Genomic DNA, 24,501 nt, shown 5'->3' on the forward strand with positions numbered 1-24,501 from the left:
ATTATTATTATATTTTTTTAAATTAAAATAATTTTTAAATTTATCATTTTATCTGCATGATACACTTTTCATTTTTTAGTAGAAATATTAGTAATTAAACTATATTTTCTCTTCTTCCACATATGTTTTTTCGATCATAGTTTTTTTTTTTTTTCAAATAGTTGGTGATCAACATAAAAGCTCTGTGTAATTTTTTCAATTTTTCTATGAAATTATTATTATTATTATTTTGCTCTTTTTTTAAGTATAGTTGTTGATGAATTATTATTAGGTACAATACATTACTATATATTATTTGTGAGTACGTTTGAATTTACAAAAATCATTAATTGGTACGTTTATTTACAATTTTGGTACGTTTGATTTGATACATATTATTAATATTGGTACATTATTTTTATTTTGGTACGTTTAATTTTGTACACATTGTGTATTGGTATGTTTATATTATTCTAAATCCTATTTTCTCTTAACATACTAAAAGAAAAACTTATTTCGGTATGTTTGATTTTGTGGGATTTAAAAATATTTTAAACTGTAGTATCCTACATCGCCCGTGAGGGCGTGGTCTTTGGGCCTTATATATCCATGCCTGGTGCTTCAACTTTGAAGAGGCCTTTTGTGGTGGGAGATGTGGTCTGCGGACTAACACTCGGCCACAAGAACAAAACCGTGCGGTAGCTCTGCTGCGACATAGTCCAGAGGGAATGCCAAAGCGGACAATATCTTCAAGGTGGGAGACCGGGATGTGACAATTTGGTATCAGAGCCAGACTCACGGTCGTGGTGTGCCGACGAGGACGTCGGGCTCCCTAAGGGGGGTGGATTGTAGTATCCCACATCGCCCGTGAGGGCGTGGTCTTTGGGCCTTATATATCCATGCATGGTGCTTCAACTTTGAAGAGGCCTTTTGTGGTGGGAGATGTGGTCTGCGGACTAACACTCGGCCACAAGAACAAAACCGTGCGGTAGCTCTGCTGCGACATAGTCCAGAGGGAATGCCAAAGCGGACAATATCTTCAAGGTGGGAGACCGGGATGTGACAAAACTATTTTGGAAAGAAAATATCTTAAATCGTATATAATTATTGTTAAATTGTAGTATTATAGTGAAAATAAATTGAATCTAACCAACTTTCTTTTTTTTACAATTATCTCTAACGGATGAGAGTATAATCAAAATGCTAGATTATAGGAAATTTGTTACAATATAATGTTCATATAGCACCAAAATTATGACAAAAAAAAAAATGTTTAATCAAATCAGTAAAAGGCATGGATGTTTGATCTTAAGATTATTCCGTACATTTTAACTCCCCTTTTTTTATGGACATGATTGACCACGTTAAATTCCGTACATTTTAACTCCTTTTTTTTATTTATTTTTATTTTTTATAGACATGATTAACCACGTTAAATTCTTAAAACCTTTTGTTACCTCCATGTTAGTGAGCCTAATGTATTTTTTACTGTTCACCATAAGCTTATGAAACGAATGTGATGTGGATTTAGTCATTACATTTGTGTTTTTACATGGCAAATGAGCTTTATTCAACATCTGAGACACAACATTATTTGATGGATGTCCTAATCTACTATGCCAAGTGGATGAAAGAGCAAGTTGACCAAGATGTGTTTGAGCTAGTGACGTGGATTTGGTTGTTACAGAATTGGATGAAGCAAGTGGGATGGGATATAATCCATTACTGCACAACCCTTTGTAGAGAATCCTCTGTGTGGCCTTGTCCTTAGAAACAAAGTGCATCAAAGATAAGCCAACAGTTGTTGTCTAAGCAGACTTTATGCACAGATAGTGAATTCTGAGTTAACTTGGTTGCTTTTTGGAGGTTGTTGAGGAGTGGATTTTGGAGAGAAATTTGTCATTGCAGTATGCATAGCCTGCATAGATGGTTGCTGAGATTGATATTGTTGGGATGACATTGAATATCCTGGCATTGAATAAGATTGACCATACGAGGATGGCATCTATGCATAATTGGACTGAGACGAGAGCCAACATAATTGCCATGAACAGGTTTATAACCCCCAGAAATGAAAGATGATTAACTAGAAGATTTTTGAAGCCAATTCCTTTGGATGCAGAAGAAGCAGTACCAGCAACCATAGCAGAGAGAAATGGTGCAGTTGAAGAGTTATCAACAAATGCTTCTTCAGCAAGCAACTGTGATCTCAACACTTTAATGCTAAAAACACTCTCAGCACCCCAAATAACACACCAAAAACTATATTCAGGTGGCAGACCATTCAGAGCAAGAATTACAATGTCCTCATCAGTGTAATAAACTCCCGTTGCAGTCAGATAGTCTCTGACTTCTTTTATTCTATACAGGTATTGAGTGATAGTATCTAAGCCTTTCTTAATAGTTTGTAAATTGGATTTCATTTGGAAAATAATGCTAGTTCTAGAAACAGTTGAGAACTGTTCTTTCAACCTAATCCACATTCTTTAGAACTCGAGCTACCAATTGCACATGACATAGCAACAGGTGAAAGTGTAGAAGTAATTAATTGCATAATGGCACGATCATGCATCTTCCAGACAACAAAAGCATCACTTTCCACAAAAGAATAAGAGTCGGTAGAGTTTATACTAAAGTCACCGGATTGAGAGGTGTGCTGAGTCGGACATGGATAAGATACATCTACAAATCCCATGAAACAATTATTTTCCAGCATGAGTTGCAATTGGAAGTGCCAATTTAGGTAAATCAAGTCATCAAGTTACATACTCACTGAAGTTGAAACTGAAGGAATCAGGGCCGTAACTGGAGATTGAAGAATCTGAAGTTGTGATGCAGTCACCGTCGTGAAACAGAATGCGATCAACAAAGCTTCAATACTTATACTCTATCAAACTTTACTGATTTAAGCCAAGCAGCGCATGCAGCTTCTCCACAAAACTGTCAATGTAGGAGTTCTCAAGCCCTTTACTGGAAAGAACCTCCCTCAACTTTGCATGGTTTCTCCTCACTTCCTTCCCCACCTCGCTCTCCGCATCCATCACATCTCTCACAGCCTTGCAAACACCCTCCTTCGTAAAAACCCCATCTTCCTCTCCTTTCTCTACCTCCACTCCAACTCTCAGATCACGACCCATCACTCTTGCAATGGCTATCTGATCCGCCACGTTCGGCAGCAGAACAAGCTGGCACTCGCTCACCAGCCCCTCCATCAACGACGATGAACCACAATGCGTCACGAAGCACCCCACAGAAGGGTGCTTCAATATCAATGGTTGTTGCACCCAACCCCAACTCATAACCCCTCTTCCTTTTACCCTCCCTTCAAACCCTTCCGGCAACGCTGACTCGATCGCTTCAACTCCCATCGGCGGCTTCAGTGCAGCGAAGAAGGGTAAACCCGTGAGCTCAAAACCCAACAACAATTCTTGAAACTGATCAATTTTCAGAACGCATTCAGTTCCAAATGCACAGTATATCACGCTTTTGGCTTCGAAACTTTCAAGCCATTTTGCCCACTTCTCGTCCAACTCTGTAGTCGGGGTCTCTGGCACCAACGGCCCTGCGAGAAGCACCGGCTTTCTCAATTGGGTTTCAAGATAATCGCAGTACTTCCCTTCCATCTCCCTACAAGCCCTGAAAGCTGCCGCGTCGCAGTCGTTCAAGGAGATGATTTGGCGCTCGATGAATTTCTTCCCGCTGCCGAACTCCTTCAGCAGGAATGGCGCCAGCATTCGAGCTTCGTGTGCTGGTAGCTTGATTGAAGATGGTGGAAAAGATGGCGGCGGGTTGATAAGATCGTTGATAAGATCATCTTCCGTCAACACCGATTTCTCCATTAGTACTTTTCTTTCTGGGCTTCTCACATAACCCACAAACGCAGGACTAATAATGATGTAGTTTATAGATTTAATGCCCGTACCTAGCTGACGTAATAATTTTGGCAACCATGGCGTGAAGTCGAAGAAAACAAAATTAGGGTTTAGTTCACAGATTGCTTGCAGGATTGCTGGCTGAGTGAGGTCCATGGCGTCCATGAGGAGAGAGTAGGAAGGGAAGGGGACATCGTTTGTGGTTTCGGCGCCCGGCGGAAGGCCGTCGACGTGAGGGACGGTGATGGGGATGAAGGATATGAGATGAGGGTGGAGGTTTAAAGCTTGTAATTTTTGCTGGGTTTTGGTTGGTACGAAGAAGGAGATTCTGTGGCCTCTTTCGGCTAGCATGTTGGAGAGGTGGAGGTAGGGGGTTAAGTGTCCCATGGCAAACCATGGATACATTGCAATGTGAAGGGATGGCAATGGCCGGTAATTACTCATACTTGCAGCAAAGGGCAAAGGCTACGGTTTGTGATAATACTTGAGATCGATTGTGGTTTTGATTTGTTTCCCAGGTCAATTTAAATGAAGGACATGAAGCACTGCATGCACCGATCGACAGCTGCACACCACTTGCAGAAGAAGACGTAGTGCCAAAAGCTAGTGGTAGTGGTTCCAAGCGGTCCCCGGTCTTGCATACTTGCAGAAGAAGATGCAGAGTCAAAAGCTAGTGGTTCTAAGCGGTCCCCGGTCTTGCATGGTGTTGTGATTCAATTGTTTGGATATATCTTCATTTAGAATTACGATCTAATGATATTTTTTTTTATTTGTAAGTAAGAGGTCTTAGGTTCGATTCTCGCCAAATGCGAGTTTGAATCACATTATTGCTAGCTCATTATGAGGCTAAGACTACTCCTCTTTCTTAGTATAGATAATATCGTTTTCTTTTATAAAAAAATTTAAAAATATATATTTGGATATATCAAATGATGAATGCTAACTAACCTTTTCATTTACGTTTTTTTATTTGTCTTCCTCGCTCATTTGCCTTTTACACTACATTTATGTATTAAGTAATGCTAAGAAAACTAAAAATAAGCAGTGGCGGATCCAGAATTTTAAACTTGGGGGGTTCCAATAATAAAGGTCAAAAAATTTATAGACAAAAATAACATTGAAAAGTTAAATATAATACATTTCATTCAAAAATCATACGCAAAACAACATTACAAGCTATAAAATCCTAATTCAAGCGTCCACCATGATAACTTCATTACCAATACATGAAAAAACATCTTTCTCAATGTAAACAACTAAACTGTCACTCAACCATTGATCTCCCATTTTGTTGCGAAGTTGACCCTTAATGATATTCATAGCGGAAAATGTCCTCTCCACTGAAGCGGTTGCAACCAGTAAAACCAAAACCAACTGAACAAGCAAATATACATATGCAAATGTTTGATGCAACCCTTTCTCCACCATTTTCTTAGCAAGATCATTAATCCCCTGCAATTGAGAAAAATCATTAGCAGAATGCACAAAATGAATATAAATATCAAGTTGATCTTGAAGTGCTGATCTATCTCAATCTGTGAAATCTTTAGGATACATCTGAGTAAGGTGAACCAACTTTTCTTTATCAAAGGCTACAAATGAATCATTCAGACTCAAACATGCCAAGCAAATAAGCAATTCAGTATATAAAATGAGTATACAAACATAAAACATTTCAATAATAGACTAAAAATCTCCACCAATATCTAATATAATTCAATTGAGATTAGATTAGAATATCAAATAGTGGTGGAGTGGAGAATTGAAACAAGTGGAGGTATGATATTGTAATACCCCGTATTTAAAAAAAAAAGTGATTATATATATATATATACACACACACACACACGTGTGTATGTGGGTAATTATTTTTTTATGTAATGATTTTATTATATTTATTTTATGCAATAACCTACTTTCGATATATAAAATAGTTTCAATGTAAAATCCTTTTTTTGCTACAAGATTATTTCAAAAGCTAGCTATTTCATGTTCATATGTAATTAGAGATATTTTTAGTTTGAATTGGAGAAGGGAGATTAAATGAGTTTGGTTTGATTTTCCTCACAAAGGGCCGAGAGTTTGAGGTTGGACTAAATGAGTAGTTTTTTTTTTTGTTATTTTTCTCTCAAAGATGAGGTGGAGAGTTTGTAACATTAGGAGTTAATGATTTGGTGATTACTCACCACTATAAATGTGGAGTGGAAGTCTATATAGCATATGTGCATGTATCTAAGTGCATGAGTTTGGCTTTATTTTCTCACAAAAGCTAAGTAGAGTTTTGCCAATCATTAGAGAATAAAGAGAAGGGGTTAGTCACCACTCTAGATAGGTTAAGGTGGAAGTTCGTAATTAATAGAAGCTAATAATTTGGGTGTGGATGTGACATCCCACATCTCCCAAAGGAGTGATCCTTATATGTATATTCTCATCTCTACCTAACACGAGGCCTTTTGGGAGCTCACTGGCTTCGGATTCCATGGGAACTCCGAAGTTAAGCGAGTAGCACGCGAGAGCACTCCCATGATGGGTGACCCACTGGGAAGTTCTCGTGTGAGTTCCTAGAAACAAAACCGTGAAGGTGTGCTCGGGGCCCAAAGAATACTTTTCCCTCACTAGAATGAAATGTGCTGACTTAGTAAGTCGATCAACAATCACCCAAATGCCGTCAAAACCATTATATGTACGCGGAAGCTTGTACACAAAATCCATAGTAATGTTTTCCCATTTCCACTCTGGAACGGGAAGCAGCTGCAACAACCCAAACAGCTTATTCCTTTCAGCTTTAACTTGTTGGCAAACGGCGCACCTACTCACATACTCAGCTATCTCCCTCTTCATACCCGGCCAATAATAAAATGGTCGAATGGTATGATATATTTTAGTAGCTCCTGGATGCATAACATAAGCCAAGATATGTGCTTCATCGAGAATTGATTTCTTTAAATCCAAATTATTAGGCACAAACATCCTACTCTCCTGCATAAGCATGTCATCCGATTCACGAACTCTAAGGTCTTTCCTCTTCTCCTGATTCCTAGCTTGAATTATTTCTTGAGTTTCTTCATCAGCCATTTGGGTTTCAAGTACTCGATCAAAGAACAACTGAGGATACAAATCTCTCATCCGATCCTCAATCTCCCAAGTAACCTCATCCGCTGAATGATTCCTCCATAAAACTTTCACCAAATTCACAGTCTTGTTCCTCAGAACCTTTTCCTTCCAATCCAGAATCGTTACTGGTTCCTCATCATAAGTCAAATCCGGATTAAGTTCCAATGGTTGAGGAGGTATCACATGTGACGGATCAGTAACATAATGACGAAGTATGGACACGTGAAAAACATTATGCACTTTAGTCAGCTCAGAAAGCAACTCAAGCCAGTAAGCCACATCGCCTAGGGGAGTGATCATTATATGTATATTCTCATCTCTACCTAGCACGAGGCCTTTTGAGAGCTCACTAGCTTTGGGTTTCGTAGGAACTCTGAAGTTAAGCGAGAAGGGGGTTAGAGCAATCTCATGATGGGTGATCCACTGGAAAGTTGCTTGTGAGTTCCCAAAAACAAAACCGTGAGGGAATGGTAAGCCCAAAGCGGACAATATCGTGCTACGGTGGTGAAGTGGGCTCGGGAAGTGATCCGTCCCGGGCTGGGATGTGATAATTTGGTATCAGAGCCTAACCCTGGCCGTGGTGTGCCGACGAAGACGTCGGGCCCCTAAAGGGGGTGGATTGTGACATCCCACATCGCCCAGAGGAGTGATCCTTATATGTATATTCCCATCCCTACCTAGCACGAGGCTTTTTGGGAGTTCATTGGTTTCGGGTTTTTTAGGAGCTCTAAAGTTAAGCGAGAATGGGGCTAGAGCAATCCCATGATGGGTGACCCACTGGGAATTTCCTCATAAGTTCCCAAAAAAAAAACCGTGAGGGAATGGTAAGCCCAAAGCGGACAATATCGTGCTACAATGTTGGAGCGGGCCCGGGAAGTGATCCGCCCCGGGCCGGGATATGATAATTTAATTGTGACATCCCACATCGCCCAGGGGAGTGATCCTTATATGTATATTCTCATCTCTACCTAGCAAGAGGCCTTTTGGGAGCTCACTGGCTTCGGGTTTCGTAGGAACTCTGAAGTTAAGCGAGAAGGGGGCTAGAGCAATCCCATGATGGGTGATCCACTAGGAAATTGCTCGTGAGTTCCCAAAAACAAAACCGTGAGGGAATGGTAAGCCCAAAGAGGACAATATGGTGCTACGGTGGTGGAGCGGGCTCAGAAAATGATCCGTCCCGGGCGGGGATGTGACAATTTGGTATCAGAACCTAACCCTAGACGTGGTGTGCCGACGAGGATGTCGAGCCCCTAGGGAGGATGGATGAGTAAATTGTTACATCCCGGCCTGGGCAGAACCACTTCTTTGGCCCGACTTCACCGTAGCACGATATTGTCCTCTTTGGGTCCCCAGCACACCCTCACGGTTTTTTTTCTGGGAACTCACACGAGAACTTCCCAGTGGGTCACCTATCATGGGAGTGCTCTCGTGCGCTACTCGCTTAACTTCAGAGTTTCCATGGAATCCGAAGCCAGTGAGCTCCCAAAAGGCCTCGTGCTAGGTAGAGATGAGAATATACATATAAGGATCACTCCCCTGGGCGATGTGGGTTGTCACAATCTACCCCCCTTAGGGGCCCAACGTCCTCGTTAGCACACACGTAACCAAGGTTAGGCTCTGATACCAAATTGTCACATCCCCGCCCGGGCGGAACCACTTCCCGGGCCCAACTCCACCGTAGCACGATATTGTCCGTTTTGGGCCCCCAGCACACCTTCACAGTTTTGTTTCTAGGAACTCACACGAGAACTGCCTAGTAGGTCACCCATCATGGGAGTACTCATGCGCGCTACTCGTTTAACTTAGGAGTTCCCATGGAATCCGAAGCCAGTGAGCTCCCAAAAGGCCTCGTGCTAGGTAGAGATGGGAATATACATATAAGGATCACTCCTCTGGGCGATGTGGGATGTCACAGTGGAGGTGGGAACCCTTTGGCTTATATGTGTGTCTAGGTGTTGAGTTTGGTTTGATATTTTTACCAAGTAGGAGTGAGTTGGCAAGTTGAGTTAATGTAGAGAGATTACTCACCCCTAAACATTGGAAAGGTGTGAGTCTATAAAGAGCCATAGACTAGGTATGTGTATGTATTGGCATGCATGTGGCAATATGTTGTTATTGTTTTAGAGTCCTTACTTACTAGCCTAGGGGAATTTCAATTAATTGTTTACATTCTCTCTTCAATGCTTCAATCTATCATTCCAAATTTTCCAATGAGGTGAGAATGGGTGGGATGCATATCCCTTAGACTTTGAACGTGGCTTTTGAGTGTTTATTCACCTTGCATGATATTGATTAACTTCACATTTGTTTTGCTATTGGACCACATATCATGGTTGATAATTGGTGAGGATTCATTCCCCAAAGTGTTTGGACGTGGCCTTTGGGTGCAAGGAACATCTTGCATATAATTCATAGTTCATAATTAGCTTCACACTTGTGGTTTTTCTATTGGACCACATTTCATTGCTAAAGATTAGGATAACATTTGTTGTATTGTGATTGGAGCACATTTCATGGTGATGATTAGGTTAACAATTGGTGTGTTTCTATTGGAACACATTTTATGATTGGTACAACACTTGCTTTCTTTCTATTGGCACACTTGTGGAGATTATCTGGAGAGGAAGATGCAATACAATCTCTATAAAGGAAGGAGCACTCACCAAACGGAAGACATAGAAAGAAGAGAGAGGAGGAAAAGGAAGAAAAAGAACAACTCCAATAAAAAGCCATCATCCCTTTCATATTACTCAATTACCTTTCTTTTACATATTGTTAAGGCTTTAAGCCATCTCTCATTGTATTTGTAAAGTCCCTTATATATATAGTGAAATACAATGAAAGCAAACTTCAGTGAATGTATTGTAGTCGATTTGGCAAACCACTTAAATCTTAAGTTGTTTATGCATTTACATGAGAAGTACTTCCAACAAACCATAAAAAATCTTCATTTATTTTCCCTTGAGAATGATGTACAAAAGTGTGAGACAAAACCCAGAAAATACATGAGAACTTACCCAACAAATCTCTCCATCAAATTACCATCATTTTCATCTATCAAAAGAAAATTATCCAAAAACTAGAAAATTCGTACAGACCAAACACTAACATCCATAGATTATATTTTAGTAATTTCTTCATGAGAGTTGTTTGACTATCTCTCTATCATGATATATCAAAATTTCAAGAAAATCTAACGGTGCGATCTTCCAATATGTTTAAAATACCAACTCAGTCTATAATCCCGCAGAAAACTGGACATCCATGTTATGAGTACCAAAACCCCATTTTTCGTAGCTTGGATCGAAACACTTCCTTCACAAAAGTTGTTCCTTATCATCTCTCCTCTATAACATATCCAAAAACCAGGACAATCTAATCTATGTGCTGACTTATATCCCAGTTTGAACAGCTGATAGTTTCAGCAATATTAAAGAAGTAGAAGTGGTGGGCTAAAATAAAAATGAAAGATGATGTTTGGAAAGCGAAAAGCTAGAAACATGATTCCATGCCTTGTGGCCTTTGAGACATATATTGCACTGTAACAATTATTTTCTCTAACATGGATGTCTATTCTTTTCTAATAAAAACACGTTGCCCGACCAAGATGGACGAAATGTTGGAAAAACATATATGGAGCGGTCAGCGAGCAATGCTTTATATGATGGATTATAAATTATTACTTTGTTATTAATATTATGATTTATGTTGAAGCTTGCAGGCTTGTAAGATAAAGTGTGAGTATTGATATCTATGTGAACATGGCATATACATATGCACTGCAAAGCAAGACAAAGAGTTGTATTGTGTCAAGTGCTCACTTGTGTAAAGTATCTAAGTTGTGAGGATATTCAAGGGCTGAAGTTTGCCTTGAATAGAAAATAATGATCATTGTATATGTCAAGCGTATGGTGCAGGGCTTGAGTATACAAATTGGTTGATTATAAAAATAATAAAATCTTGTATATGTCAGGCGTAGGGTGCAAGGCTTGAATATACAATTAGACGTCGGGGGAAGTGCATGTTTAATAAAGTGGAAACTGAGAATTTAATTACAAAAATTGGGTTTAAGGGATGAACAGGAGTTAACTCATACTCTAAAGTACTTGGAGCCAAGTGGTATAAGCATTGTTACATCTTACATCGCCCAGGGGAGTGGATCTTGTAAGCCTTATATGTATATTCCCATCCTTACCTAGCACGAGGCCTTTTGGGAGCTCACTGGCTTTGGGTTCCATGAGAACTCCAAAGTTAAGCGAGTTAGGGGCGAGAGCATTCCCATGATGGGTGACCTACTGGGAAGTTCTCGTGTGAGTTCCCAGAAACAAAACCGTGAGGGTGTAGTCGGGGCCCAAAACGGACAATATCGTGTTACGGTGGAGTCGAGCCCGGGGTGTGGTGGGGGCCCGAGCCAGGATACGACAAGAATGGTATGGGACATGCAGGCTTGGGTGCCTTAGGTATGTGTTAACGGGATTAGAAGGGAGTGAGTACATTCATCCATCTCATCTGCATATGTTTCATGCACTTGAAATAAGTGTTACAATTTAATTATTATTTTAGTTGGTACTTTTGTTATGAATTAATTTTGCATATTAATATTTTATTTCTGATGCGTATTCAAAAAATTTTATATGTTGTACGGTGAAATTGTTGTAATTAAACTTTATTTTCCACCATATCTTGGTTGTAGAATTGATTTCTATAGTTAAGATAAGGCTCACATCCTAGCTCGTGAATAGTCTTTATTCGCACCCTAGCTCATGAATAGTCTTTATTCGTGGGTCGGGGCGTAACAGATATTGGAGTAATGTAATTATAATATGGGATTGGGTGGGATTAGAAATTTAGGGTTTTGAAATGGGGGGAAAGAGGGAACCAAAGAATGGGGAATTAGGGGAAAAGCAGCAGGGAAAGAGGGAACTCTGGGGAAATATGTGGGGCTGGGCTTTAAAATTAACAATTGGCCAAAACACTGCCGTTTTTTGGACCAATTGTTAAAAGAGTCCCTGTTTTCTTTCTTCTCCATGGCTGTCTTCTCCTCTGCTACAACCTGCAACCTGCACAGCAGCACATACCTCGTGTTCGAGTATGAGAGGTCTCCCAGAAGATTTCTAGTAGTGATTTAGGGTCGCTGAGGGGTCCTGGGACCTCTCAGGTCCCTCTGTAGATCCACCACTGGGAATAAGTACGTTTATCAACGTTTAAGTAATAAATCAATCATCAACTTTCATGTCCTTTAGTTTTCAAACCTTTGTCTTCAAATTTAGTTTTCCTAGCATTACCCTTATAGATATTTAATTTGTGGAGAATTGTATTCTTCTATTTCTCAAGGACACTGTTATTAGCATTCTAAAAATCTCATTTGGCACTCCAAACTTTCTATTATTAGAAAGAAAAATATACTTGTGAGAAGTGTAAAATGACATTTTTGAAGTGGTAATAACAGTTCCCTTTCTCAATATGCCTCTAATTAATGTTTCAGATTTTAACCAAACAATTATAACTTCTCTTTTTTTATTAAAAAACTAGCATATGGGCACACACAAAGTGTGTGAGAAAATTTTTTACTTTTGTTTTTGAAATAGAAGGAGAGAGAAATATAGTGATAGAGAATGTGGGAGTGGGAAGTTTTTAATTTTTTTTTTAATTTTTTTTAATTAGAGATATATTAGGATTACATGTAGGTGAGTCCTTGAAAAAAAACAACAGCAAAATTTGGTTGTGTGAAATTACATTTCTACCCCATATTTCTTATTCAGGTTCTATTTTAATTAGAGGGTTAAACTGGTGATTTCATAGAGTTTTGGATGACAATGAGTGTTTTATTAAAAAAAAACCTAGCATATGGGCACACACAAAGTGTGTGAGAAAATTTTTAATTTTGTTTTTGAAATAGAATGAGAGAGAAATAGAGTGATAAAGAATGTGGGAGTGGGAATTTTTTTTTTTTAATTAGAGATATATTAGGATTACATGTAGGTGTGTCTTTGAAAAAAAAAACAGCAAAATTTGGTTGTGTGAAATTACATTTTTGCCCTATATTTCTTATTCATGTTCTGTATTAATTAGAGGATTAGACTAGTGATTTCATAGGATTTTGGTTGACAATGAGTGTTTTATTAATTACTTTAGATAATAAACATTTCTTATTTGTTTTAGAATTTTATTTTATTTTAAAAAGGTTATGTTTTTAAGCTCTTGATGGAGTCGTGGTCTCCTTCTTCCCCTTTTTTTATAATTTATTTTTGACGGTTTTTTTTTCTTTTTTTTCTGCTTTGCCATCTATTGAGAAATTTTAGTTTCCACAAAAAATAATATAGAAGGTCACTGCCTACTGTTTATCAATATTCAAGCATTATAATTTATAAGCATCATACTTTTGTAAAGCCATTTGCGCAAATTGTTATACAAAGAAAGCAATTAAACAAAGTTAAACAATTAAGAAAAAAAATCTTATATCAGCATTTTATTTTCCACTTTGAAATCTCATTTGCCATTTTCTTTTCTTCTTTTTTTTTTTTTTTTTTTTTTTTTTTGTTGTATACCAATTCTCGGTTAACTTTGGCCTCCTATTAGAATAATGCATTTGAAAAAAGAACAAGGACAACTTTTTTTTTTTTTTTGAGAAAATAAAAATGAGAAGCAACAATTCTTTAGTTAAAATCTGAAATATTAATTAGGGGGATATTAGGAAAGAGAAAAAAAAAATTTCTACACATTAAATACATAAATGTATGTGTAAGTTGATTTCACATGGCATGAATTGAGTGGAAAAGACAAGCTGGAAAAGGAAAATGAGAAAGGTAGATAGCATTAGTACAAATAGATTGTATAAATAATATTTTTGTAGCAAATTATACGAAGTAAAATATTTCTACCGTTGAAATTTGTTTCTTACTACAATTGGAAGCAGCACTAATTGGCACTCATTCACTAGCGACTCCGATAAAGACCCCGAACCACAATGCGTCACAAAGGATCCCACATAAGGTCATTTCTAATGGATAGGGTTAAAGGTCCAAAAGCAAACAAATGGCATGATTTGTCCAAAAACTCATATCCAACCGTAGACAAACCTATGGAACCCACTAGACTATTATTTGGCCAAATGGGCATCGGGCTGGCCAAATGTAACTCCCTTCTTAGTCCCTTTTTTTGAGCTTAACTCATCAGTTACAATAATTAATTTAAATTCAACGGCTAGATTTAAAAACATTCAAATGTAATTAAATTAAATTAACTAATAATTTAAAGTATAAAATTGAAACTAATAAATTATTGAAGGGGCTATATTTAACCCCTTCAGTTAGAGATAATATGAGTATGGTCTGACACTATTCATTTAAAAATAATATTTTGCAAGGCTATAATTCTAGACGAGGCCAATCCCTTTCGGTTGAAGATGACCTAAGGATTTCTCATAAGACTCTCCCAGAACCGAAGAAACCTGTTTTTCAGATGCCCATGGCAGACGGACGGAGAAGACGGCAGAGGCCGATGGCAGACGGACGGAGAAGACGGCGGAGGCTCCTCCAAATTCAGAAGTGTCAAATAAATATGAAAGTTCGTAAAGGCTTTCAAATGCAGTTGGTCTGCAAACTTAATGGGAATGCAATGTTGGCCCGCCAAATTTCCCTCTTGTACAACTGATTTTTTTTTTTTTTTTTTTTCTATTGAGCTTCAGCAAGTTAATTGTTTTTTTTACCTTGACATCTTGCAATTATATTGCAACAAAAATACAAACCAGACGAAAGTTGATAGGCAATGTAACCTAACTTTTACTGTAAACCCTTAAAACTCTAAACCACAGGTGCAAAACCGCATGGAGTGCCGAGTGCCAGTGGCATCGCCAAGATGTGCATTAATTCTCTTCGCTAGCCGTAAGCAATTATCGAACTGGCCTGGCCAAAGCAAAGCAGCCATCTGGTTTTACTGACATTAATAACTCTATGAGAGAGACCTTGATGTATGCACTGCAATGACAATGAGTATGGTCCCTATATTAAATATGGATGTCGATGGTTTCTCATCTATCAAAATCATGCATTTATCTATTTAATCATTGTTCTAAAAATTTATGCGCGCTAGGTTGTTGGTCATCGATTCGATTAATTTTTAGGTATTTGTAAATTAAAAAAATGACGACTAAACCTGTTTAAGCGCCCACTTAAACCGGCTAGGCGTCCGCCTAATATGCCTAGATCGCGATTCTCACTTTGACAAAAAATAGATAACTTTCATTTTTGTATTATATTTTTGTAGACATTGAAATTTTGTTGAAATAAATGTTCACCAACACATTAAAGTTTCGACATGCTAAGGCATACATGATATACGCCATGCATACACAAGTTGTACACATGGATGTGACTCATCAAAATCAGACGAGTTATCAAGAAGGACATGTGTCAACACTTGGTGAAAATGAATTATTTGATTTTAATTTAATTAAATCAAATGTTGATTGATGGAGTCAAATTACGAACCGGCTCACAAATCGAGTCTTGGTTCTTTCATCAATTAATCAAGCCCACAATCAAGGTCAAATTCATCCGTAGGCAAGACTTGAAGAGTCTATAAATGCGAGGTTCCAAGATAAAGAAAGGATTCAAAAATCATTTCATGCCCAGATGCTGAAGTTTTGAAACTTTAAACCTCTCAAGCACTCAAAATCCCCAAACACTTAAGAAGATTCGGAAATCTATAAATACGGGTTTAATTGCTCATCGTAATTAGAGTGAGTAATAAGATTTATAAATAATTAGAATTTTGTGGCATATGTTGTAAATATGTTATAATAATTGGTTATATATTTGTCTACATGGTAGTCTATTTGAAATTTGAGTTTCATTTGAATGTTTAAAATTTAACGGATTTTTTGTTTGGCAAACAGGAGTTCAAAGGCCTATTTCTAAAGAACCCTAGTTCTAATTCTCAATTACATTCACAACTATATCGAAGTTACATGCTTTCTAATACAAACACAAAATGGATACGTATTACGTACTCACTAGTAGGGCGGTTCGGTATGGAATCCCAAATCCCAAACCAATTTTTTTCGGGACAGAGTTTTGAAAATCAAAACCGAACTGAAATGAAGGTATTCCCGAATTTTGAGATTCCCGAAATCTTTTCGGGATTTCGGTATGGTTCGGGATTCATCGACCTCCCACTTTCCCTACCAACCCACACGACCATACCTCATCATAGATTCGTCGACCTTCCCACCCCCATCTCCACCCCTCTCATTCCTGGGCTTGTCTTTGCTGCCTTCGGGAGTTTGAGGGCTTTGCGAAGTGCATCGAACAGAATCAGGTATCGACCATCATCGATGTGTGAGCTTTTCCATGTCTTGCCAAATGAAATCGCCATCAAAGGGCTACTCTACTTTGCAGGCTTGAGCGATGGATTTGATGTCTTGGAAGAACGATTGGGTTCCTCAGACGAATGCTGCAATGGGTATGGTGTTTTGGGAAAAGCAGGTTGCGGGTGTGGCTGCTTTTGAAGATTGAGAAAGCATTTGGAGGCCTTGAGCTTCCTACTGCATTTGAGGGACTCGGTGGAGGGAGAGAGTGTGTGTGTGTGGAGGGAGAGATAGAGAGTGTGTGTGGTTGTCTGAGAGATGAGAATAGGGGTGGTTCGATATGGGATACCATACCGAAACTAATATCCCGAATCCCAAACCAAAATTTTTCGAGACGGGATTTTGGGACAAATCGGGAATCCCAAATTGAAATATGAAATTATGAATTGTTCTTCAAATATATAATTCAAGAACACATTCATGAACTAGGAATTTCATTTCATTCACACTACCATTTAATTGAACACTGGCATGCCTGACTGTTTTTATCATAGTCAAAATTCAAATTAATTAAACCCTTTTTGCAATATGTTGAGAGACAAAAGAATCAAGCCTTCTAAAATCATCAGCCATGGCAGCAGCAATAATAAAATCCACATGAATATCAAACAAAACATGAAAAATATGCAAGGTGTAGGGCATTCCAGGTTGTAGAGCATGACTTAGAAACTAATAGCATCAATTATAAAAGAATAATATATATATAATAATTAATATTATATATTTTCGGTTCGGTATGGGATTCCCGAAATATTGAGAAGCCAATCCCGAATCCCATACCGAAATTTTGGGATCGGTTCGAGATAGCATCCTGAAAATTTCAGGAATTTCGGTTTGGGAAATTTTTGATTTGGGATCGAAATTTTTTCGGTTCGGTTCGGGATTTTTGGGAATTTTTTCCACCCCTAGATGAGAGTGCGAGTTATCAAGAAATAAAATAAAGAAGAAAGGTTAGTGAAGATGGCAGACATGAGTCATGAGATAAAGAAAGAATAAAAAAAAGGAAAAAGCAATGAAGAAAGGTTATCAGGCAAAGGAATGGTTGATTAAAGTTATCGGGCAGAGGAATGGTTGATTAAATAATATATATATGTATATATTGGTTTGGATTCCCAAAGGTTATTGGACAGAAGAACGGTTAATTAAATAATATATGTGTGTGTATATATATATATATATATATATATATATCGGTTTGGGATTCCCAAACAAAGAAAAATATGAGACCGATTCCCGTACCGAACGGTTCAAGATCGGTTTGGGATTGGTACCAAAATTTTTGGGATTTTCGGTTCGGAATTTTTTCGGTTTGGGATCGGAATTTTTTCAGTATGGTTCGGAATTTTTGCGATTTTTTTTTCCAGCCCTACTCACTAGTGAGGTCTAGACTATGTTACGGGGGTTCGGTCTATCTGGATGATACGGGCAGGCCGGGTCCATCTTGGAAATTCACCTATTTGTATGTAATTTGAGTTTAAAGTTTCTAGCATGTAATGGGTTTGAAAGTTGTTTATGCAAACTATATTTTGATTTTCTACCTTTCTAAGCCTTATAACTAACCTTCTATTTTACCATATAAGTCTTATGATGTCAATAACCATTTGATTTTTGTAAACCAATTCTTTTTATTTGTCGGTTCATATAAAACAAGATCCGCACTCTCAAGTGGTCCTAATGTTCACCAACCTATGTATTATTATTTGAATGTGTTTAACTTTTGAGATTTGTGTTTATCTATCAAACAAATTTCAAAATTTAAACTCATTCAACACTAATAAATAAAATGATGAACAAAAATATTCTCTAAGTTATTAGTGATTGGGCCTGGAAGTCGGCCCACCGCCGATTGGACCCAAACTACAGAAACACCACACGGCATCGTTTTGATTCCCGCTTGAACCGCTTCGTTCTCCTGGCACAATTAAAGCGTCTCTTATCAGTCTGGTCGTAAGAACACCATTTTTAGCAATAAATCCAAAATCTGCAGAGAGAGAACAAGTTTCCAAGTCGACTCGTTCTTCACCGATTTCCGTAAGATTTCGCCTTTCTCTGTTACATTTCATCGTTTTTCTGGGATTTGATTTATGTTAGTTTCTGCATGTTTACAAATTGCACCTGTTTGGTTCCCGAGAAAACGAAGAGGAAAAAGAAAATGTAGTTTTCTTACGTATCCTATAAATTTTGGGTAAATATTATTCAAAATTTGAAAATGGAAAATTTATCAGATTCTTGTTCGGCTGTGAATAAAACTAGAAAAATAAATTAATTTTGAGAATGATCGTATGATTTTTTTTCGTTTGTATTTCTTTTTTGAAACTCCGGTAGGTTTATCTAACATTGTCTGTCCCAAGCCCGGATAAAGGAGGAAGGGGAGGGCGTCAGTTAGTCAACAGCCGGCACTGTCATCTTTCGTTAAATCCTTATGATAATAAATCTTAAATGAATAGGGAGACTTTTAGAAGAGACTCTAAAAAAAAACTTAAGAGTATTTGGATTTATCGGAAGACGTGGCACAAATCTGAGCGCAATGGAGTTCTAGAATTCATACAGCCGACTCTACTTAGTGGGAAAATGTTTTGTTGTTATTTTTTTTTTTTGAACGGTAAATCTGGTAGTCTAGGTTAAAATGTGTTTAGGAATTTGGGGCATCACATTTGGTTTATTACCAATGCTTTGATTTTTTTTTAAATGGGGGATTTTTGTGTGGAAAGAGACTTTAAAAAAAAGATATGGAGTACATGGGGAAAACTTTATTCAAAACCAAGTGTAGTGGCGTTCTAGAATTCATACAGCAGACTCCACAAAGCAAAGCGGGATAAAACTTGGTTTTTGTTCTTGTTGTGGTGGATTTTTGCGTGCATGCTTTTGCCGGTAAATAGCAGATAATTTGATTATTTGTTCATAATTTATGATATTCTCTTTATTTATTTATTTTATATTTAATTATTTGAATGGGATTATGCTTTGCCATTGTACAATGCTGAGATGCTTGTTTGTGAATCCCAAATTCCTTTTATTCAGAACGAAATTTGCTATTCGGGAGCACTCTTGTTGCTACCTTTAATGAGGAGATACTGATGTTGCAGAAAACATTTTGAGCAATGGGGAAGAGGAAGTCATCGGCAAAACCGCCTCCTAAGAAGCGTTGAATGCCGCATGTGAGTGCCTCTGTTTGATTTCGTGTCTGGTATTTTGAGTTCTCTTAACCATCTGAAGAGGAATCCATAACCCGGAACTAGTTCTAGGAGACCATATTGAATGTTAGGTTCTGCAGTTTTTTTAGTCTTGTAACTTGCTTTTATCGTTTCTCTTCGCTTCACCGACATGAAGAACTTGATTGGGGAAGCTTCTTGTAGAATATGCCAAGAAAGCTTCAACACCACCATCATCTCAAACTCAAAGGTCTGTGCAAAAGTTGGTCCCTTGATTTGAAACTTATATCCCCTTTCGTTCCAGACTTGGGAGCTGAATTTTAACTGGATGACATTTGTCGGCGGAGATTCGGGTTAGTAAGAAAAAAAATATTAACGTAGGAACGAAGTTACAGGATGGTTTGGCCGCCTTTGAACGCTGATTCGCTTGTGATGGCCTTCAACTCTTCATCTGCCCTCGAAATTAGGTTGTTATGAAAATGTCATTTCTCAGGAATTTATGCGTTTCTTTTATTGCTTTCATCTAATTCCGATTTCCTCTCTGTTTGCAGCTTTATGTGAACCGATAGAAGTGTAACTAAATTTATTTCCCTCTATCTCTCTTTTTTCTCCGAACTCTCTGTCTATCACCAAAGGGTAATCCCCTGGTCACACACGCGCGGACGCATTTATGTGAGAGTTGCAATTCCGCAGCTACTTTTATTCATGTCGAAAGTTGTAACTTTGCAGCTACATCGAATGGACTGATGAATGCGAGCGAGTTAACAACGTCGAAGATGATGGCGATGCTTAGGGGGAAGACCTGATGCCTAGAAATGTAGTTCCAAATAATTACCAAACCATGCTTGTTAAGCAAGTTTTAAAGATTTCAACGAAGACGTGATGTGAACATCTGACTTTGTAACTTTTATGTGTTGGTTATTTATGCACTTAGGATGGTCACCCACGAGGAAAGTGATTTTACACGCTCGGGCAACTGTCACGAAGCATTTCCCGTGGACCCGACCTGGTTAGGCAGTCTTGTCGAAGTTTCTCTTATCTAATGGATGAACCGTTAATGTTGTGGATATAAAGTGAAGAGAAATATTATATGGAAGTAATTGCCTAATGAGTTATTGTAAAATCAGCATTTACAAATTTCTGAGGGATGGTTTTAAAAACATACAAACAACATAGAAACTGCATAATTAGACAGATATTATATACCCAAGAAGACGACATGCCGTCTAAACAAAAGTTTAATGCCCAAATACAGTATAATTGGTGGCAAATGGTGATCATTTCATCCATCCAATTCCACCCTTCGTCATATCACAATTAGTTTATAAAAATGCAGTGCGACCAAGTGACGAAGTTAGAGTATGCTCGAGCGTCGGCGGCATTCCGTGCAACGAGCTATTCGCGCTGTGTATATAGAGCAAAAAATGTGCTTGACTTCATAGTCGAAATGCATGACGCTACCACACTACGTAATGTAAACTGAAAATTAAGGATGGGCATGCACCTTACTCCAGCCCATCAAAGTTCTTTGGTTAGGTTAGGTAATAGCCGTTGACGTCGTCAAGAAGGTAGTCGTACGGTGCACCTGATCCGTAGTCAAAAGTCGCATTTGTGATTGCCCCTCGATTTGGAGAGTAGTAGACATTTCCGACACCAACCCTTGCGTTAATTTTGGCCCTGCCCTTGACAGTGCGCTTGTTATCGGTGGGGAACTCGGCAGAAAGCCTTCCCATCTGCTTCTGCAGATCAGCAACTGAATCGTTGGTTAGTTTGCCCTTGGAATTTTTCTTCCCATCAACAAGTTTCAGCTCCAATCTATACAAGGCACAAACATCACACTTGTTGATCTCGTACTCGTAAAGGTGCCACTCAAAATGGTTCAATGGTTGAGGATCCATATAGTAAGACCTCTTCAGCCCTCCAAACTCATTCATCACTTGCTTCCTTGACTCGTGCCAACCTCGTCCGTTGTAATCTGGCAATGACCTCTGTTTTCTGTTACCGCTCTCAAAAGCTCGTCGAGGCTTATCAAAAAAGAGCCACTCCCTGATTACCTCACCCTCAAGAACCGAAAGATCAAAGAGTTCTGGAACCACAAGGAATTGATCAGTTAAATTCACAACAAAAGTCACTCATGACTTCTAAATAAATTTTACAACAAAACGAGGATAAAAACAGCTAACATGCACTTACCACGTGCATTCCATGGAGACTTCGCAGTAGCCGCTCCCTCGCACTCAGGGATACCAACATTTTTTCCTTGTGCCTTTGCACTAAGAGCAGCAAAAAGTAGGCCGTCCTTCAGGCCTATGCCCCCAGGTCTAAGGACCGGACCCACGCCTGGTGGTCCTTCATTCAATGCCAAAGCAGCATGAAAGCTACTGCAGTAGTCTAGCCACCAGTCCATCCCTTGAGCAGGCCTAGGGCAATCCCAAAGTGCACACTTTGGGCCCAAGAAAGCAGATGGTGGAGGAAAAATACTCGGTAGATAAGTAGAAACCTGAGGCAACGTGTCCTCCCCACTCAAAGCTGTGCCACTAAAACAAGGATAGAAACTCTGCTCAAAGTCTTTATGCAATTCAAACTGATGATAGTCCAATTGATTAGCCCCTTCCAAATTGTTAACAGCAACATTGCGAACTCCTGAAGGGGAGCTTTTGCACTGATCAGCCAACGGGATGGCATGTTCCTGTTGCCCTTGATTCACACTAAATCCCTGATATATGGCGTTTGCAACCACCAGTGAGTGCTCATATACAACTGATTAACTTTTCATTTCAAAGTGGAAGAACAAAGCACATAGCTATATGGATAAACAACAAAAAGAAATTGAAAAGAAAAAAAAAAAAGACCGGTTAACAGTTCAGAAAAGAGCAAACAAAAAGAAAAACAAAGGGGGCGAAACCACCTCATGAAAGACCGAACTTCCTCCAACTTGCAAGTTTTGATCATTTGGCTCAGGTTTCGGTGCAGCTAATGGACTAGTGGCATCATCTTCCTCTTCACATAGCTGCAACAGCCGGCAATTGTCTGAAGAGAACGAACCAAGACTGCCACCCTATATTCGCCATAAACACCAAAATTCACAACCAGACCCTTTAAAGCAAAAGCATAACCACATATTTCATAAGTTGATGTATTACATAAACGCAACAGGACGCTTCTAATTACATATCTAGTTCCACATATGCACTCAAGACAAATATGTATTTGATAAGATCAAAATGCTTACCTGCTGCTGCAAAGAAGAAGCCGGGGAGGGCTCGTTTAGCTCGGCTTTCCACTCGCGTAGCATCTGATGCACTTGTTCTTCGAGGAGTGCAGCATCGATGGAGCGGCTCTCCTTTCTGGCAAACTGGAGGTCCATGAACATGCCCTGCAAGTCATCAACGCGGTTCTTTGCTTTGTCCTTAAAAAGCTTGTGAGAAGCGGACTTGCAATTGCTCTTTGAACCCTTCATCACACGCCCGCCCCCTTCTAAACCCTACAAATCACAAATCAGACACAAACCCAACTCAGATTATCGAAAATCCATCAAGATCAAGGCTTTAGCAAGACACACACAAACCCATCTCAGATTACCAAAAACCCACTAAGATTAGCATATAAACAAAGCCAAAAAACCTGAATTACGAATAACAATCACGAAAATTCACCATAAATCAGATTAAATCCATAAAATTAACTTAAACAGAAAGAAAACCAATACTAATGGAAGTGGAACCTCTACTGATCAGAAGCAACCGCGCACAAATGGTATGCGAATTGAATGAAATTCAGCAGTTAATCCAAGCTCACCACCGAAAGAGAATTGGGATCGGGAGGTCGAGAGGGTTTGGGGTGGCAACGACGAAAGGTGTGGAAGTAAGAAAGATAAAAAAGAAAAGAGAAAGTCGAAATATTCGAACAGAAAAGGAGATGCTTACCCAATAGTCTCTCTCAAAGTGTTTGATGCCAGTTAACAAATTTTGGGTGAGTATTTTTGTGTGGATTTGTGTTGGGGTCTCTCTTGACTTCTGTAGAAGGAAGGGGCGGTGGCTTCTCTTTTCGCTCGCTTTCGCTTTCTCGGTGTCTGGCTGGCGCGCCGTGGAAAGTGAAAGCACAAGTGCCGCCAGCGTGGACGCGGGTAAAAGGGGTTGAAAGAGTGGGATGCATGGGCGGTGGCGAATGACATAATCACCATTATTTTTCTCATAAGAAAATTGCCCTTTGCCTTGTGATGATTAAAATACATAAATCCAAAAATATAAAGGTCCAGTTAAATATATGGAACCATCACGAGGTGTGACAGTAGTTATGAACAAATTTCAAATTCGTATTTCACACATCACATCTTAAGTTTGAATGCTAACATATGTGAATCACACGGATTCGTCATAGGGAGGCATGGTCGTCATAAGAAGGCTGAGATGGCTCTGTGAGTTTTTCCTGCATCTGCAAGGGCGAAGTGTCGTGGTGAAGCCACGATCCCCTTTTATTTAAAAAAAAATTGGAATTATTCTCAATCTCACTAATGACAGTTTGAAACTGAGTAGTCTATGACATCCAATTTTCACTTTGTTGCACATTTCTTTTTTGATACAAACGATAGTGTGAGACAGAGAATCAAACTTAAGACTTTTTATCCAACAATAAAATGCATGGTAGCATTTTTTTAGTAGCAATTGAGAGAAACATAGTTATAGTTGGGTGTTTTTTTTTCAAATAAAAATAACTTATTTGATATGGACATGGGAGACTGATTTGGACTTTTGACCCCTTCTATTTATTTCATTTATTGTCATGTTTATTGTTGAGTCCATATCTCCTCCTTTTAAATATCTATGAAAGAATAAAAATGGTACACTATTGAAAGTGATATTTTTATAAGAAGATTATTTTTATCTTATTACTTTTGCTACACACGATTTTTGCATTTCTCATCCTTTTGTTTATGTATAATACTATTTCATTACAACATTTCTAGTTAATTATTTATTCCGTTGGTGTTTCGACTCTCAACGATTGTAACCGCTCA

At 38.5% G+C, this 24,501-nt stretch overlaps 1 protein-coding gene, 1 long non-coding RNA gene and 1 pseudogene across 6 annotated transcripts; 1 reads left to right on the top strand and 2 right to left on the bottom strand.

The window, feature by feature from the left end:
• Positions 1–2,351: 2,351 nt before the first annotated feature.
• Positions 2,352–4,438, bottom strand: LOC148693870 (cyanidin 3-O-galactoside 2''-O-xylosyltransferase FGGT1 pseudogene; annotated as a pseudogene). Its single transcript, XR_015952132.1, has one exon. The product of XR_015952132.1 is annotated as a cyanidin 3-O-galactoside 2''-O-xylosyltransferase FGGT1 pseudogene (transcript).
• A 13,707-nt stretch (positions 4,439–18,145) lies between these two features.
• LOC148693871 (uncharacterized) lies at positions 18,146–20,189 on the top strand. The gene is made up of 4 exons (XR_015952520.1): positions 18,146–18,363; positions 19,419–19,490; positions 19,789–19,951; positions 20,036–20,189. It is a non-coding gene; the product is annotated as an uncharacterized LOC148693871 (long non-coding RNA).
• Positions 20,190–20,664: 475 nt separating this feature from the next.
• On the bottom strand, positions 20,665–23,592 carry LOC137728735 (transcription factor VOZ1). Of its 4 annotated transcripts, none has more exons than XM_088678281.1 (6): positions 23,411–23,582; positions 22,717–22,968; positions 22,393–22,542; positions 21,678–22,200; positions 20,989–21,570; positions 20,665–20,888 (listed from the first exon to the last, which is right to left on the bottom strand). In XM_088678281.1, exons 2-5 carry the CDS (start codon positions 22,942–22,944, stop codon positions 21,017–21,019), a joined length of 1,455 nt encoding a protein of 484 aa, XP_088534407.1. In that variant the 5' UTR covers positions 22,945–22,968; positions 23,411–23,582; the 3' UTR covers positions 20,665–20,888; positions 20,989–21,016. The 4 variants fall into 4 exon arrangements, with proteins under 4 accessions (XP_088534407.1, XP_088534406.1, XP_068323587.2 ...); XM_088678280.1 differs by having other exon boundaries at positions 23,209–23,565; XM_068467486.2 differs by having other exon boundaries at positions 20,665–21,570; positions 23,209–23,592.
• Positions 23,593–24,501: the final 909 nt, after the last annotated feature.

Source organism: Pyrus communis, chromosome 10, assembly GCF_041283825.1.
Source record: "Pyrus communis isolate YQ-2024b chromosome 10, ASM4128382v1, whole genome shotgun sequence".
Classification (NCBI taxonomy): Eukaryota; Viridiplantae; Streptophyta; class Magnoliopsida; order Rosales; family Rosaceae; genus Pyrus; species Pyrus communis.

Excerpts from the sequence above, each read along its gene's own strand:
- LOC137728735 (XM_068467486.2), bottom strand. The coding sequence starts at position 22,944 with ATGAAGGGTTCAAAGAGCAATTGCAAGTCCGCTTCTCACAAGCTTTTT. Across the intron at positions 22,201-22,392 it reads GAAGTTCGGTCTTTCATGAG|GGATTTAGTGTGAATCAAGG; the intron begins GTGGTTTCGCCC and ends GCCATATATCAG. Across the intron at positions 21,571-21,677 it reads GTCTCCATGGAATGCACGTG|AACTCTTTGATCTTTCGGTT; the intron begins GTAAGTGCATGT and ends TTGTGGTTCCAG.